General features: G+C 44.1%; 1 protein-coding gene across 1 annotated transcript in view; it reads right to left on the bottom strand.

Annotated features, from left to right (window-relative positions):
• spred3 (sprouty related EVH1 domain containing 3) overlaps positions 1 to 17171 on the bottom strand; it is a 70535-nt gene extending 53364 nt beyond the window's left edge. Inside the window, exons 1-3 of the mRNA XM_046316415.1 lie at positions 16943 to 17171; positions 10169 to 10334; positions 9590 to 9820 (exon numbers count right to left, since the gene is read on the bottom strand). Of these exons, the coding sequence (XP_046172371.1) occupies positions 9590 to 9820; positions 10169 to 10334; positions 16943 to 16953 (408 nt within the window). The 5' untranslated portion in view covers positions 16954 to 17171. The remainder of the gene's footprint in view (positions 1 to 9589; positions 9821 to 10168; positions 10335 to 16942) is intronic.
• Between the last annotated feature and the right edge of the window lie 1131 nt (positions 17172 to 18302).

The raw sequence follows: 18302 nt of genomic DNA, 5'->3' as shown, positions 1-18302 counted from the left end.
TGTAGACTGACACACACAACAGGTAATCAGACTGCAGACCGACACACCACAGGTCAGAAATCATCCGTGGGCTGTAGTGGTGCAGGTTGAGAGCTTCAAGTTCATTGGTGCCCAAGAAACTATCATGGTCCAAACACACCAAGACAGTTGTGAAGAGGGCACGACAACACGTTTTCCCCCTCGGGAGACTGAAAAGATTTAGCATGGGTCCTCAGATCCTCCACAGCTGCACCATCGAGAGCCTCCTGACTGGTTGCATCACTGCCTGGTATGGCAACTGCTCTGGCTCCGACTGCAAGACACTACAGAGGGTAGTGTGTACGGTCCAGTATATCACTGAGGCCAAGCTTCCTGCCATACAGGACCTCTATACCAGGCGGTGTCAGAAGGAGGCCCTAAAAATGTACGAAGATTCCAGCCACCCTAGTGATAGACTGTTCTCTCTGCCCGCGCACGGCAAGCGGTACTGGAGCGCCTAGTCTAGGTCCAAAGGGCTCTTTAACAGCTTCTACCCCCAAACCATAAGACTCCTGAACAGCTAATCAAATGGCCACCCATTTGCAGCTACTCACTGTTTTTTTTTTTTATCTCTGTATAGTCACTTTATCCCTATCTACATGTACAAATTACCTGGACTCACCTGTACCTCCAGACATTAACTCTGTACCCCCTGTATATAGTCTCATTACTAACCTGTACCCCCTGTATATAGTCTCATTACTAACCTGTACCCCTGTATATAGTCTCATTACTAACCTGTACCCCTGTATATAGTCTCAATACTAACCTGTACCCCTGTATATAATCTCATTACTAACCTGTAGCCCTGTATATAATCTCATTACTAACCTGTACCCCCACACATTGACTCAGTACCCCCTGTATATAGTCTCATTACTAACCTGTAGCCCTGTATATAGTCTCATTACTAACCTGTACCCCTGTATATAGTCTCATTACTAACCTGTACCCCTGTATATAGTCTCATTACTAACCTGTGCCCCCTGTATATAGCCTCATTACTAACCTGTACCCCTGTATATAGCCTCATTACTAACCTGTACCCCTGTATATAGTCTCATTACTAACCTGTACCCCCTGTATATAGCCTCTTTACTAACCTGTACCCCTGTATATAGTCTCATTACTAACCTGTACCCCCTGTATATAGCCTCATTACTAACCTGTACCCCTGTATAAAGTCTCATTACTAACCTGTACCCCCTGTATAAAGTCTCATTACTAACTTGTACCCCCTGTATATAGTCTCATTACTAACCTGTACCCCTGTATATAGTCTCATTACTAACCTGTACCCCTGTATATAGTCTCATTACTAACCTGTACCCCTGTATATAGTCTCATTACTAACCTGTATCCCCACACATTGACTCATTACTAACCTGTATATAGTCTCATTGACTAACCAGTACCCCCTGTATATAGTCTCATTACTAACCAGTACCCCTGTATATAGTCTCATTACTAACCTGACTAGCCCTGTATATAGTCTCATTACTAACCTGTACCCCCTGTATTGACTAACCTGAACCCCTGTATATAGTCTCATTACTAACCTGTACCCCTGTATATAGTCTCATTACTAACCTGAACCCCTGTATATAGTCTCATTACTAACCTGTACCCCCTGTATATAGTCTCATTACTAACCTGAACCCCTGTATATAGTCTCATTACTAACCTGTACCCCTGTATATAGTCTCATTACTAACCTGTACCCCCTGTATATAGTCTCATTACTAACCTGAACCCCTGCACATTGACTCTGTACCCCCTGTATATAGTCTCATTATTGTTATATTACTGTTGCTCATTTATTTTTTACTTTAGTTAATTTACTAAATATTTGTCTCAACTCTTAATTTTATTAAAACTGCTGGTAAAGGGTTTGTGAATAAGCAGAGAGACAGACTACAGACTGACAGACTGTACAGTCATGGCCAAAAGTTTTGAGAATGACACAAATATACATTTTCACAAAGTCTGCTGCCTCAGTTTGTATGATGGCAATTTGCATGTACTCCAGAATGTTATGAAGAGTGATCAGATGAATTGCAATTCATCCCAAAAAAACATTTGAATCCCCAAAAAACATTTCCACTGCATTTCAGCCCTGCCAAAAAAGGGCCAGCTGACATCATGTCAGTGATTATCTCGTTAACACAGGTGTGAGTGTTGAAGAGGACAAGACTGGAGATCACTCTGTCATGCTGATTGAGTTCGAATAACAGACTGGAAGCTTCAAAAGGAGGGTGGTACTTGGAATCATTGTTCTACCTCTGTCAACCATGGTTACCTGCAAGGAAACACGTGCCGTCATCTTTGCTTTGCACAAAAAGGGCTTCACAGGCAAGGAGAGGAGAGCGGTTCAATTGTTGTGAAGAAGGCTTCAGGGCGCCCAAGAAAGTCCAGCAAGCGCCAGGACCGTCTCCTAAAGTTAATTGAGCTGCAGGATCGGGGCACTACCAGTACAGAGCTTGCTCAGAAATGGCAGCAGGCAGGTGTGAGTGCATCTGCACGCACATTGAGGCAAAGACTTTTGGAGGATGGCCTGGTGTCAAGAAGGGCAGCAAAGAAGCCACTTCTCTCCTGGAAAAACATCAGGGATTGGACTGCTGAGGTCTGGGATGAAGTCATCTTCTCTGATGAATCCCCTTTTCCAGAAAAAAGCTTGTCCAGAGAAGACAAGGTGAGCTCTACCATCAGTCCTGTGTCATGCCAACAGTAAAGCATCCTGAGACCATTCATGTGTGGGGTTGCTTCTCAGCCAAGGGAGTGGGCTTCACTCACAATTTTGCCTTAGAACACAGCCATGAATGAAGAATGGTACCAACACATCCTCTGATAGCAACTTCTCCCAACCATCCAGGAACAGTTTGGTGATGAACAATGCATTTTCCAGCATGATGGAGCACCTTGCCATAAGGCAAAAGTGACAACAAATTGGCTCGGGGAACAAAACATCGATATTTTGGGTCCATGGCCAGGAAACTCCCCAGACCCTAATCCCATTGAGAACTTGTGGTCAATCCTCAAGAGGCGGGTGGACAAACAAAAACACACACATTCTGACAAACTCCAAGCATTGATTATGCAAGAATGGGCTTCCATCAGTCAGGTGGCCCAGAAGTTCATTGACAGCGTGCCAGGGCGGATTGCAGAGGTCTTGAAAAAGAAGGGTCAACACTGCAAATATTGACTCTTTGCATCAACTTCATGTAATTGTCAATAAAAGCCTTTGACACTTCTGAAATGCTTGTAATTATACTTCAGTATCCATAGTAACATCTGACAAAAATATCTAAAGACATTGAGGTAGCAAACATTGTGAAAATGTATATTTGTGTCATTCTCAAAACTTTTGGCCACGACTATAGACTGACACACTGTAGACTGTAGACTGACACACTGTAGACTGACACACTGTAGACTGACACACTGTAGACTGTAGACTGACACACTGTAGACTGTAGACTGACACACTCATTACATACAGTGCCCTTAATCTACCAATTCCTCATTACATACAGTGCCCTTAATCTACCAATTCCTCATTACATACAGTGCCCTTTACCTACCAATTCCTCATTACATACAGTGCCCTTAATCTACCAATTCCTCATTACATACAGTGCCCTTAATCTACCAATTCCTCATTACATACAGTGCCCTTAATCTACCAATTCCTCATTACATACAGTGCCCTTAATCTACCAATTCCTCATTACATACAGTGCCCTTTACCTACCAATTCCTCATTACATACAGGGCATTCAGAGTATTCAGACCTCTTGACTTTTTCCACATTTTGTCACTTTACAGCCTTATTCTACAATTGATTAAATAAGTGTTTTCCATTAAATCTTCACACAATACCCCATAATAACGACGCGAAAACATTTACATTTAAGTCATTTAGCAGACGCTCTTATCCCGAGCGACTTACAAATTGGATGATGTCAGAGCAAAAACCAAACCATGAGGTCGAAGGAATAGTCAGTAGAGCTCTGAGACAGGATTGTGTCGAGGTACAGATCTGGGGAAGGGTACCAAAAAATGTCTGCAGCATTGAAGGTTCCCAAGAACACAGTGGCCTCCATCATTCTGAAATGGAAGAAGTTTGGAACCACCAAGACTCTTCCTAGAGCTGGCCGCCCAGCCAAACTGAGCAATCGGGGGAGAAGGGCCTTGGTAAGGGAGGTGACCCAGAACCCGATGGTCACTCTGACAGAGCTCCAGAGTTCCTCTGCGGAGTTCGGAGAACCTTCCAGGAGAACAACCATCTCTGCAGCACTCCACCAATCAGGCCTTTATGATAGAGTGGCCAGACAGAAGACACTCCTCAGTAAAATGCACATGACAGCCTGAGTTTGCCAAAAGGCACCTAAAGGACTCTCAGACCATGAGAAACAAGATTCTCTGGTCTGATGAAACCAAGATTGAATTCTTTGGCCTGAACTCCCAAGTGTCACGTCTTCAGGAAACCTGGCATCCATACGGTGAAGCATGGTGGTGGCAGCATCATATTGTCGGGATGTTTTTCAGCGGCAGGGACTGGGAGGCAGGGACTGGGAGACTAGTCAGGATCAAGGGAAAGATTAACGGAGCAAAGTACAGAGAGATCCTTGATGAAAACCTGCTCCAGAGGACTCAGGACCTCAGACTGGGGCGAAGGTTCCCCTTCCAGCAGCACAATGACCCTAAGAACACAGCCAAGACAGTGCAGAAGTGGCCTCAGAATGTCCTTGAGTGGCCCAACCAGAGCCCTGACTTTAACCCGATTGAACACCTCTGGAGAGACCTGAAAATAGCTGTGCAGCGACGCTCCCCATCCAACCTGACAGAGCTTGAAGATTTAGAGAAACTCCCCAAATACAGGTTGTGCCAAGCTTGTAGGGTCATACCCAAGAAGACTCGCAGCTGTAATCACTGCCAAAGGGATTACAGGTGCTTCAACAAAGTACTGAGTTAAAGGTCTGAATTACTTATGTAAATGTGATCATTTCAGTTTTTTTTGTTAATATATTTGCAAACATTTCTAAAAACTTGTTTTTGCTTTGTCATTATGGGGTATTGTGATGTCATTATGGGGTATTGTGATGTCATTATGGGGTATTGTGATGTCATTATGGGGTATTGTGATGTCATTATGGGGTATTGTGTGTAGATTGAGGGGGAAAAACAACTTAATCCATTTTAGAATAAGGCTGTAACGTAACACAATGTGGATAAAGGGGTCTGAATACTTTCTGAATGAGTAGTATCCTACATCTACCGTTAATTCCCGTAATCTCTAATGTTTGATCATTTCTGTTAATGCATTCAATATTATTATTCATTCATGTATTCATGGTCTTCTGTTTGGAGCGCTCCCATCAATGTTGAATAAGGAGGCGCAACTGATTACTCATATAGAAAGTAGGCCTGGCCTGTGCCCATTTGGGGATGTCTGATAGTATTTCTGATTGTCTTAACCCACTAATGAGCTGTGGAGCTTCAAAGTATTTTGTTCTACACCTCAAAACTGCAAACAAAGTACATAAAATAAAATAAAATTAAATCATCAATTGAGAATGACAATATAATTCTTCAATGTATTTGAAAAATATTTCCAACACTCTCTCTCTCTGTAATGATTCAGTGGAAAGGCCTTAAAATAGCTGATAACTTCCTGACACAAATAACATCTGTGTTTGTCCCCGAGCTCACCGGCACAGGAAACACTGACGGCCCAGAATATTTTATACACTGTTGCAAGTTTGCTAGCTCAAGTGTTGGTCCAGACACAGTTGATAGTTTATACAAAGTTTGTTGCAAACAGGCCATGCGTTATCAATGTGATTTCTAGGATATTTATTTTTTAAATCAGGATATTTTCTACCGGCAGGATGCAATGTTTTTATTTGTTGGCTTTATGAAGGCTATTTTTTTTAGTTTAGAAGTTACTTTTCGCTTTGTATCATTTTGATTTTGATAGAATGTAGATTTAACCACACGATAATGATTTTGTGGGTTAACTGGTCTAGGAACAGTGGGTTAACTGGTCTAGGAACAGTGGGTTAACTGGTCTAGGAACAGTGGGTTAACTGGTCTAGGAACAGTGGGTTAACTGGCCTAGGAACAGTGGGTTAACTGGCCTAGGAACAGTAGGTTAACTGGTCTAGGAACAGTGGGTTAACTGGTCTAGGAACAGTGGGTTAACTGGTCTAGGAACAGTGGGTCAACTGGTCTAGGAACAGTGGGTCAACTGGTCTAGGAACAGTGGGTTAACTGGTCTAGGAACAGTGGGTTAACTGGTCTAGGAACAGTGGGTTAACTGGTCTAGGAACAGTGGGTTAACTGGTCTAGGAACAGTGATGATGATTTTGAGATACAAAGACTATTCGAAAGAAAAATGTGCATATGTGAAAATCATAACTGGCATGCAAAATAGGTAGAAATGGTAGGATAAATTGGCCAATGGAAAAGGTTTCCGGCTGCCGGTGTAGCCTATTACCGGCAACTTCAGCAGAATGACAGAATCTGAAAAGACCACCAGCAGCAAGATGGTGGTCTGGAACAGGTTTATTCCTCCTATCTTGATCTCTGTCTCCCTTTTGAGTGATTTGCGTGTCTTAATTATTTAATCAAACAGCGTGCTTAAAGCATTTTCAATCCAATTAATCAATTAAAGCACCTGCCCGCCTGTCCGGCATCACTACTCTGGACTAGAGGTCGACTGATTAATCGGAATGGCCGATTTCAAGTTTTCATAACAATCAGAAATCTGTATTTTTGAACACTGATTTGGCAGATTTTATTCCAGCTTTATTGAACTAGGCAAGTCAGTTAAGAACACATTCTTATTTTCAATGTCGGCCTAGGAACGGTGGGTTAACTGGCCTAGGAACGGTGGGTTAACTGGCCTAGGAACGGTGGGTTAACTGGCCTAGGAACGGTGGGTTAACTGGCCTAGGAACGGTGGGTTAACTGGCCTAGGAACGGTGGGTTAACTGGTCTAGGAACGGTGGGTTAACTGGCCTAGGAACGGTGGGTTAACTGGTCTAGGAACGGTGGGTTAACTGATCTATGAACAGTGGGTTAACTGGTCTAGGAACAGTGGGGTTAACTGGTCTAGGAACGGTGGGTTAACTGGCCTAGGAACGGTGGGTTAACTGGTCTAGGAACGGTGGGTTAACTGATCTATGAACAGTGGGTTAACTGGTCTAGGAACAGTGGGTTAACTGGTCTAGGAACAGTGGGTTAACTGGTCTAGGAACAGTGGGTTAACTGGTCTAGGAACAGTGGGTTAACTGGTCTAGGAACAGTGGGTTAACTGGCCTAGGAACGGTGGGTTAACTGGTCTAGGAACGGTGGGTTAACTGCCTTGTTCAGGGTGCAGAATGACAGATTTTTACCTTGTCAGCTCGGGGGATCCAATCTTGCAACCTTACAGTTAACTAGTCCAACGCTGTAACCACCTGATTACATTGCACTCCACGAGGAGACTGCCTGTTACGCAAATGCAGTAAGAAGCCAAGGTAAGTTGCTAGCTAGCATTAAACTTATCTTATAAAAAAACAATCAATCATAATCACTAGTTAACTACACATGGTTGATGATATTACTAGTTTATCTAGCGTGTCCTGCGTATAATCGATGCAACGCAGGGGGATGATTTAACAAAAGCCCTTAAACCAAATTGAACATTATTTATTTGAGGCTAAATGGATTTTTATTCATTTATTAAAATTAGTTAAAATAAGTGTTCATTCAGTATTGTTGTAATTGTCAATATTACAAATTGTAAAAAAAATTAAAACGGCCGATTAATTGGTATCGGCGTTGAAAAAGCATAATCGGCCCGACATCGATCGCTGCCTGCACCCGCCCACCCGTCCAGCATCACTACTCTGGACGGCTCTGACCTAGAATATGTAGGCAACTACAAATACCTAGGTGTCTGGTTAGACTGTAAACTCTCCAGACTCACACTAAGCATCTCCAATCCAAAATTAAATCTAGAATCGGCTTCCTATATCGCAACAAAGCATCCTTCACTCATGCTGCCAACATACCCTCGTAAAACTGACTATCCTACCGACCCTCGACTTCGGCGATGTCATTTACAAAATGAGGCAGTTAACCCAACACTACTCAGCAAATTGGATGCAGTCTATCACAGTGCCATCCGTTTTGTCACCAAAGCTCCATACACTACCCACCACTGCGACCTGTAGGCTCTCGTTGGCTGGCCCTCGCTTCATACTCGTCGCCAAACCCACTTGCTACAGGTTATCTACAAGTCTCTGCTGGGTAAAGCCCCGCCTTATCTCAGCTCACTGGTCACCATAGCAGCACCCACTCGTAGCACGCGCTCCAGCAGGTATATCTCACTGGTCACCCCCAAAGCCAATTCCTCCTTTGGTCGCCTTTCCTTCCAATTCTCTGCTGCCAATGACTGGATCGAACTGCAAAAATCTCTGACGCTGGAGACTCTTACCCCCCCTCGCTAGCTTTAAGCACCAGCTGTCAGAGCAGCTCACAGATCACTCCACCTTTACATAGCCCATCTGTAAATAGCCCATCCAACTACCTCATCCCCATAATGTTTTTATTTATTTATCTTGCTCCTTTGCACCCCAGTATCTCTACTTGCACATTCATCTTCTGCACATCTATCACTCCTGTGTTTAATTGCTACATTGTAATTACTTTGCCACTATATTTATTATCTTAACTCATTTACACTCACTGTATATAGACTTTTTGTTTTCTTTTTTTCTACTGTATTATTGATTATTATTATTGATATGTTTGTTCATTGTAACTCTGTGTTGTTGTTCATTCCATGTGTAGCTCTGTGTTGTTGTTTGTGTCGAACTGCTTTGCTTTATCTTGGCCAGGTCGCAGTTGCAAATGAGAACTTGTTCTCAACTAGCCTACCTGGTTAAATAATGGTGAAATAAAAAATAAAATACATTTTACAAGCTCAGTCACACCTTGTGTGTGTCTTTTTAATCAAATTGACTATATTTGGAAAAATAGACTTGAACATTTCGGCCAATCAATGGCCACCAGTCGATCACTTTCGCAGTGAAAAAGCAAACGGAGATCTACCGCTCAGAATTTTGATGACTCACTTCCTGTATGGGACTGACATCATCAAACTACAGGTCAGAGGTCATGTAAGACTGACACACTACATACAGGTCATCAGAGATCATGTAGATCATCATGACATCATGATGTCATACATCATGACACACACTACAACTCCTAGAAATATAATCTAGATATTTAGAAAATAGATTATATTTGTATGCTACAGCTCATCGCACCACAGTCTGAGACAGACTACACATCCATGTACAGTCTATTCTCAGTACATGATCCAGGGCCGACACAATCATACGACCGTCTTGATCCAGGACCGACAGAGAGTGAACAACACAATCTCTGTATGTCCCCGCCCACTGATTATTAATTGAACCAATCACATTCGTTCTACCCTCAGAACAATCCTAGATCTGATCCTAGATCTGATCTGATCCTAGATATGTGTGTATAAAAGGATAAAGCCACTCACTGCTTGACCATCGTCCTCAGTGTCGCCCTCTTCAGGCGTGGAGGAGGAAGGAGATTCAGAGCCGCGGTCCAGCTTATCGATGACCGCTTGTAGGCCGCGCTCGAAGGTGATGGCGTCTGCAGGACTCTGGAACGTCAGGCCAAACTTACGTTCCTCCACGCGCCAGTGATGAAAGATAGGGTTCACTTTGTTGTAGACCAGCCCCTTCTGCACAGCACACTCCAGCACCGGCTATATATACACACACACACACACACACACACACACACACACACACACACACACACACACACACACACACACACACACACACACACACACACACACACACACACACACACACACACACACACACACACACACACACAGACAGGGATGTAGAAGGGATCACTGCACCAACGATCCACGGTCCTCCAAAAACAAGAGCTCCCACAAAATGCTGTACCATATCGTTAGGGTTAGCACATGAATACATTAGTCAAATACTTTATACTTTCACTGTGTTTGATTTGGTTTCCCTCAAACAAAGGAACCAATATGGACTAGTCCTCAGGTGGCGGGCGTGACACACAGACTCACTGCTCGGTCGCGTAGCCGCTCTCCACGTACAATGTACTCTCTCCGCCCCCTGCCTTCATGGCTCCTCCCCTTACATATTACCACGTGACTGAGGCCGCCGCCCCCCAGGGGTACCCAGCCTCCACTGGAGTCGTCACGTGTCATCACCACGGCTCTAACACGCACACTGAGGAGAGACGACAGGAGATTAGACAGGAGATTAGACCACACAATGATACACACACTGAGGAGAGACGACAGGAGATTAGACAGGAGATTAGACCACACAATGATACACACACTGAGGAGAGACGACGAGATTAGACAGGAGATTAGACAGGAGATTAGACAACACAATGATACACACACTGAGGAGAGACGACAGGAGATTAGACCACACAATGATACACACACTGAGGAGAGACGACAGGAGATTAGACGACACAATGATACACACACTGAGGAGAGACGACAGGAGATTAGACAGGAGATTAGACCACACAATGATACACACACTGAGGAGAGACGACAGGAGATTAGACGACACAATGATACACACACTGAGGAGAGACGACAGGAGATTAGACAGGAGATTAGACCACACAATGATACACACACTGAGGAGAGACGACAGGAGATTAGACGACACAATGATACACACACTGAGGAGAGACGACAGGAGATTAGACCACACAATGATACACACACTGAGGAGAGACGACAGGAGATTAGACCACACAATGATACACACACTGAGGAGAGACGACAGGAGATTAGACAGGAGATTAGACAGGAGATTAGACAACACAATGATACACACACTGAGGAGAGACGACAGGAGATTAGACCACACAATGATACACACACTGAGGAGAGACGACAGGAGATTAGACAGGAGATTAGACCACACAATGATACACACACTGAGGAGAGACGACAGGAGATTAGACAGGAGATTAGACCACACAATGATACACACACTGAGGAGAGACGACAGGAGATTAGACAGGAGATTAGACCACACAATGATACACACACGCACACTGAGGAGAGACGACAGGAGATTAGACCACACAATGATACACACACTGAGGAGAGACGACAGGAGATTAGAGCACACAATGATACACACACTGAGGAGAGACGACAGGAGATTAGACAGGAGATTAGACGACACAATGATACACACACTGAGGAGAGACGACAGGAGATTAGACCACACAATGATACACACACGCACACTGAGGAGAGACGACAGGAGATTAGACCACACAATGATACACACACTGAGGAGAGACGACAGGAGATTAGAGCACACAATGATACACACACTGAGGAGAGACGACAGGAGATTAGACAGGAGATTAGACGACACAATGATACACACACTGAGGAGAGACGACAGGAGATTAGACAGGAGATTAGACCACACAATGATACACACACTGAGGAGAGACGACAGGAGATTAGACAGGAGATTAGACCACACAATGATACACACACTGAGGAGAGACGACAGGAGATTAGACAACACAATGATACACACACTGAGGAGAGTCGACAGGAGATTAGACAGGAGATTAGACCACACAATGATACACACACTGAGGAGAGACGACAGGAGATTAGACAGGAGATTAGACCACACAATGATACACACACTGAGGAGAGACGACAGGAGATTAGACCACACAATGATACACACACTGAGGAGAGACGACAGGAGATTAGACAGGAGATTAGACCACACAATGATACACACACTGAGGAGAGACGACAGGAGAATAGACAGGAGATTAGACCACACAATGATACACACACTGAGGAGAGACGACAGGAGATTAGACCACACAATGATACACACACTGAGGAGAGACGACAGGAGATTAGACAGGAGATTAGACCACACAATGATACACACACTGAGGAGAGACGACAGGAGATTAGACAGGAGATTAGACCACACAATTATACACACACACTGTACTGAACACACATATTCAAATACCATACACAAACATTTATGCACAAATTAATTTATACACACACTAACACAGTTGGAAAGGAGAGAAACCATTAGAAACACGACCCCCCCCCCCCCCCTTATGTAATACAATGTGATTGTACAACTGGTCAAACATGAAATGAACCGAGTAGAGAAGTTCTTACAAGTACATACCTATTTTAACAAATTAATAAGCATTCATATGCAGAGAGATGAGGCAGAGAGATAGTAAGGCAGAAAGATATAGAGAAATAGGCAGAGAGATAGTAAGGCAGAAAGATATAGAGAAATAGGCAGAGAGATAGTAAGGCAGAAAGATATAGAGAAATAGGCAGAGAGATAGTAAGGCAGAAAGATATAGAGAAATAGGCAGAGAGATAGTAAGGCAGAAAGATATAGAGAAATAGGCAGAGAGATAGTAAGGCAGAAAGATATAGAGAAATAGGCAGAGAGATAGTAAGGAAGAGAGGAAGGCAGAGAGATAGTAAGGAAGAGAGATATAGACAGAGAGAGATGGTAAGGAAGAGAGTAAGGCAGAGAGATATAGAGAAATAGACAGAGAGATAGTAAGGAAGAGAGGAAGGCAGAGAGATAGTGAGGCAGAGAGATAGACAGAGAGAGATAGTAGGGAAGAGAGTAATGCAGAGAGATAGTGAGGCAGAGAGGTAGTAAGGCAGAAAGATATAGAGAAATAGACAGAGATAGTAAGGAAGAGAGTAAGGCAGAGAGATATAGACAGAGAGAGATGGTAAGGAAGAGAGTAAGGCAGAGAGATATAGACAGAGAGAGATGGTAAGGAAGAGAGTAAGGCAGAGAGATAGTGAGGCAGAGAGATAGTAAGGCAGAAAGATATAGAGAAATAGACAGAGAGATAGTAAGGCAGAGAGATATAGACAGAGAGAGATAGTAAGGCAGAAAGAAATATATAGACAGAGATATAGACAGATAGAGAGATAGAAAGCGACAGAAAGAGAGAGAGCGACAGACAGGCAGAAAGAGAGCGCGAGAGACAGAGATTATAGACAGAGAGATTATTGACAGAGAGATGGAGAGCGACAGGAAGATGGAGAGCGACAGAGAGAGAGAGTGACAGAGAGAGAGAGAGAGCAACAGACAGGCAGAGAGAGAGCGAGCGAGAGACAGATTATAGACAGAGAGATTATAGACAGAGAGAGAGATTATAGACAGAGAGAGAGATTATAAACAGAGAGAGATATTTTAGACAGAGATAGATTATAGAGAGAAAGAGAGAAAGCGACAGGCATAAAGTTTATTGACAGGCAGAGATTTTAAGGTAGAGAGAGCGACAGAGAAAGATTATAGACAGGCGGTGAGAGAGAGAGTGACAGACAGAGATTATTAGATTATAGACAGAGAGAGTGACAGAGAGATATTACAGGCAGAGAGAAGGAAGAGAGAGAGAGAGACAGAGAGAGATTAGATTATAGACAGGCGGTGAGAGAGAGTGACAGACAGAGATATTATGACAGGCAGAGAGATTATAAGGAAGAGAGAGAGAGCGACAGACAGAGAGAGATTAGATTAGAGAGAGAGAGAGACAGAGATATTATAGACAGGCAGAGAGAGAGAGAGAGAGAGAGACAGAGAGAGAGAGAGAGAGAGTGACAGACAGAGAGAGGCAGAGAGATTATAAGGAAGAGAGAGAGAGCGACAGACAGAGAGATTATTAGATTATAGACAGGCGGTGAGAGAGAGAGTGACAGACAGAGATATTATAGACAGGCAGAGAGATTATAAGGAAGAGAGAGAGAGCGACAGACAGAGAGATTATTAGATTATAGAGAGAGAGAGTGACAGACAGAGACATTATAGACAGAGAGAGAGAGAGAGAGAGAGACAGAGAGAGAGAGAGACAGGCAGAGAGATTATAAGGAAGAGAGAGATTATTATAAGGCAGAAGAAGAGAGAGCGACAGACAGAGAGATTATTAGATTATAGGCGGTGAGAGAGAGAGTGACAGAGAAAGATTATAGACAGGCAGATTATAAGGAGAGAGAGAGAGTGACAGACAGAGATATTATAGACAGGACAGACAGAGATATTATAGACAGGCAGAGAGATTATAAGGAAGAGAGAGAGAGCGACAGACAGAGAGATTATTAGATTATAGACAGGCGGTGAGAGAGAGAGCGACAGGCAGAGAGAGAGAGAGAGAGAGAGAGAGAGTGACAGGCAGAGAGAGAGCGACAGAGAAAGATTATAGACAGGCAGAGAGAGAGAGAGTGACAGACAGAGATATTATAGACAGGTAGAGAGATTATAGACAGGCAGAGAGATTATAAGGAGAGAGAGCGACAGAGAGATTATTAGATTATAGACAGGCGGTGAGAGAGAGAGACAGGCAGAGAGAGAGAGAGAGAGAGAGAGAGAGAGACAGGAGAGAGAGAGAGAGAGAGGAGAGAGAGAGAGAGAGAGAGAGAGAGAGAGAGAGAGAGAGAGAGAGAGAGAGAGAGCGACAGGCAGAGAGAGAGAGAGAGAGAGAGAGAGAGAGAGAGAGAGAGAGAGAGAGAGAGAGAGAGAGAGAGAGAGAGCGACAGGCAGAGAGATTATAAGGAAGAGAGAGAGAGCGACAGACAGAGAGATTATTGGATTATAGACAGGCGGTGAGAGAGAGAGAGCAACAGGCAGAGAGAGAGAGAGAGAGAGCGACAGGCAGAGAGAGAGAGAGAGCGAGCGACAGGCAGAGAGAGAGAGAGAGCGACAGGCAGAGAGAGAGAGAGAGCGACAGGCAGAAAGAGAGAGCGACAGGCAGAGAGAGAGAGCGACAGGCAGAAAGAGCGAGAGAGAGAGAGTGAGCGACAGGCAGAGAGAGAGAGTGAGGAAAAGAGAGAAAGACAGGCAGAGAACATACAATCATGTTACAAATTACAACATAATCATGCTATGGTCTGTTGACACTGGCTATGATGTCAAGCGTCACTTAAAAATGTATATAAAATATATATATTTAACTAGTAATACTACTAATATATTTATTTAACTAGGCCAGTCAGTTCAGAACAAATTCTTATTTATTTTAGACGGCCTCTACTCCAGCCAAACCCAGACAACACTGGGCCAATTGTGCGCCGCCCTATGGGACTCCCAATCACGGCCGGTTGTGATACAGCCTGGATTCAAACCAGGGTGTCTGTAGTTATGCCTCAAGCACTGAGATGCAGTGTCTCAGACCGCTGTGTCACTCCCGGAAACCTAACTGTTTTATCAACATCCTTCTCATGTTTCAAAACGTGAAGATTATTATTTATTTTTTTTAAAGCACTCCTCCATCTTAAATGTATGTATTTGTAGTCGTGATGTTTGTCTATATTTCCTGACCTCAGTAGGTCTACTCCTATAGAAACATAGCAGAACCACACTACAGGACTATGAGCCTCACCGTAGATATCAGTGTTACGAAGGACGGAAGCAGACAGGTTTTTATAATGGACGGTCACGTGAACAAGGTAAATCTAATCTCGCCTCGGATGTGATGACTGCACCAATGAACACAGAACAGTTGGGACTGAATATTATATTATTATACAGCAACAAAAAATATTTAAAAAATTAACCATATCAGGGTTTGTTTTAGAACGACCACGACTCTTATTCCTGAGTAATGAAGTGTCACGGGGGAAATGTCACGGAATGAAAGACATATCGAGGCAAGGCGAGAATGACCGAATGGGAGGTGGGAGCAAGAATTGTTTCCCAGATGTATCAATGAACGCGCCCATTCGCCATCCGAGCGAGGCCCTGTACCTCGCAACACAAGCCTCTCCTTCTCTAGTCCGCCAGATGCACAATGAATGACTGTTTTAAATTCCATCACCGTGGATCGACAGAACTGCGAAGACACGGGGCATCATATCGTTACATTTGTATTACATAGGATTCCCATTATTGTTGCAATAATTGTAAAAACATTGCGTTCTCCTCTCACCCCCTACTGCCTGCTCATCACACACTGCGCTGCTATACGCACTCGCTCGCTAACACATCCTGATATTCCTTATTTTATGAATGAAATACAATAGAAAACACAGTGATTTAAACCGATGTGCAATATCTCGAAGGGAAAAAATGCAATCGTTTGGAAAAAAAGGAGAGATGAGTGGGTGCGAGGATAGAAAGAGGGAGCGATAGATGGGGGAGGGGGCGACGAGAAAAGGGAAGGAGAGGAGGGGTTGAGGAAGAGGACGAGAGAAAAATCACATTTCATTCATAAAGTTGTGCTTTAAAAATCATAATGAAACCCGAGACGCGTTGATAAAAAAATCCCATCGCCAACATCCCTCCCTAGGTTTACCGGATCCTGTGTCTGTGAATGAGAGCTTGGCCAAAACTCGCCATATTTTGTCAATTTCTTCCAACACATTTTACACATTGACTGATTTATTTAACGGTTAAATAGAAGTCCTCGCCACTGCGTGACTATTACCTGGTATTTCTCACAGTGGGTTTTTATCATTCGATTAGAAGCCGTGTTGTCTTTGATAAGGTATTGAATCCTGTCTTTACACCGTTTAATATTGTAGCCCCCATGTAACCCTAATTATATATACATATTTATCACATATTTGCTTGAATATATCGGGAATGTGATGTATACTGTTGATTCAAGACTACGTAATGGTGTTTATCCTCAACTATATCAATAGACTGTACCTTTGTCTATCCTGAGGTTGCCTTCTTGTGTAACATCGGTGTTTATCAGAGATTATTGTAATGACCAAGCTAAATTGATTTCGTGTAATATTGTATGAAATAAAATGATAAGGACTTACTCGCCCTCCATGTCTCGGTGTAGCCGCTGCTTCGAGCTCCCTGCCCCGGTATCCCTGTCCTTTAGATCCCCCTTCGCCAGAACACACACGCGGACACTCACAGCCTCACTCTGTCACTCTCTCGTTCTATCTCACTCTCTGCTCTCATTTTCTAATCCTTGTCTCTCTCTCTCTCCACCTTTACGTGGTTTCTGTGTATCAGGATGGACTTGGGTTGCAGCAGCCATTTTCCGCTGGCAGCAGCGGTAGCATCCTCCCTCCCTCTTTCTCTAAATCACTCCCTCCCTCACCCGTTCTCTAAATCACTCCCTCCCTCCCTCTTTCTCTAAATCACTCCCTCCCTCACCCGTTCTCTAAATCACTCCCTCTCCCTCCCTCACCCGTTCTCTAAATCACTCCCTCTCCCTCCCTCACCAGTTCTCTAAATCACTCCCTCTCCCTCCCTCACCAGTTCTCTAAATCACTCCCTCTCCCTCCCTCTTTCTCTAAATCACTCCCTCCCTCACCCGTTCTCTAAATCACTCCCTCTCCCTCCCTCCCTCACCAGTTCTCTAAATCACTCCCTCTCTAAATCAGTTCTCCCTCCCTCCCTCCCTCCCTCCCTCCCTCACCAGTTCTCTAAATCACTCCCTCTCCCTCCCTCACCAGTTCTCTAAATCACTCCCTCTCCCTCACTCACCCGTTCTCTAAATCACTCCCCCTCCCTCCCTCACCAGTTCTCTAAATCACTCCCTCTCCCTCCCTCACCAGTTCTCTAAATCACTCCCTCTCCCTCACCCGTTCTCTAAATCACTCCCTCTCCCTCCCTCTTTCCCTAAATCACTCCCTTCCCTCACCCGTTCTCTAAATCACTCCGTCCCCCTTTCTCTAAATCACTCCCCCCTCACTCGTTCTCTAAATCACTCCCTCTCCCTCCCACAACCATTCTCTAAATCACTCCCTCTCCCTCCCTCAACCTTTCTATAAATCACTCCCTCCCTCACCCATTCTCTAAATCACTCCCTCTCCCTCTCTCACCCTTTCCCTAAATCACCCCCTCCCTCTACCTTACTCTAAATCACTCCCTCTTCCTCCCTTTCTCTAAATCACTCCCTCCCTCACCCTTTCTCTAAAACACTCCCTCAACCTCTCTCTAAATCACACCCTCTCCCTCCCTTACCCGTTCCCTAAATCACTCCCTCCCTCACCCGTTCCCTAAATCACTCCCTCCCTCACCCGTTCTCTAAATCACTCCCTCCATCACCAGTTCTCTAAATCACTCCCTCCCCCTCCCTTTCTCTAAATTACTCCCTCCCTCACCCTTTCTCTAAATCATTCCCTCCCTCACCCTTTCTCTAAATCACTCCCTCCCTCACCCTTT

This window comes from Oncorhynchus gorbuscha, linkage group LG19 (assembly GCF_021184085.1).
Source record: "Oncorhynchus gorbuscha isolate QuinsamMale2020 ecotype Even-year linkage group LG19, OgorEven_v1.0, whole genome shotgun sequence".
In the NCBI taxonomy this organism is placed as follows: Eukaryota; Metazoa; Chordata; class Actinopteri; order Salmoniformes; family Salmonidae; genus Oncorhynchus; species Oncorhynchus gorbuscha.
This window is presented reverse-complemented; position numbering and strand designations above follow the sequence as displayed.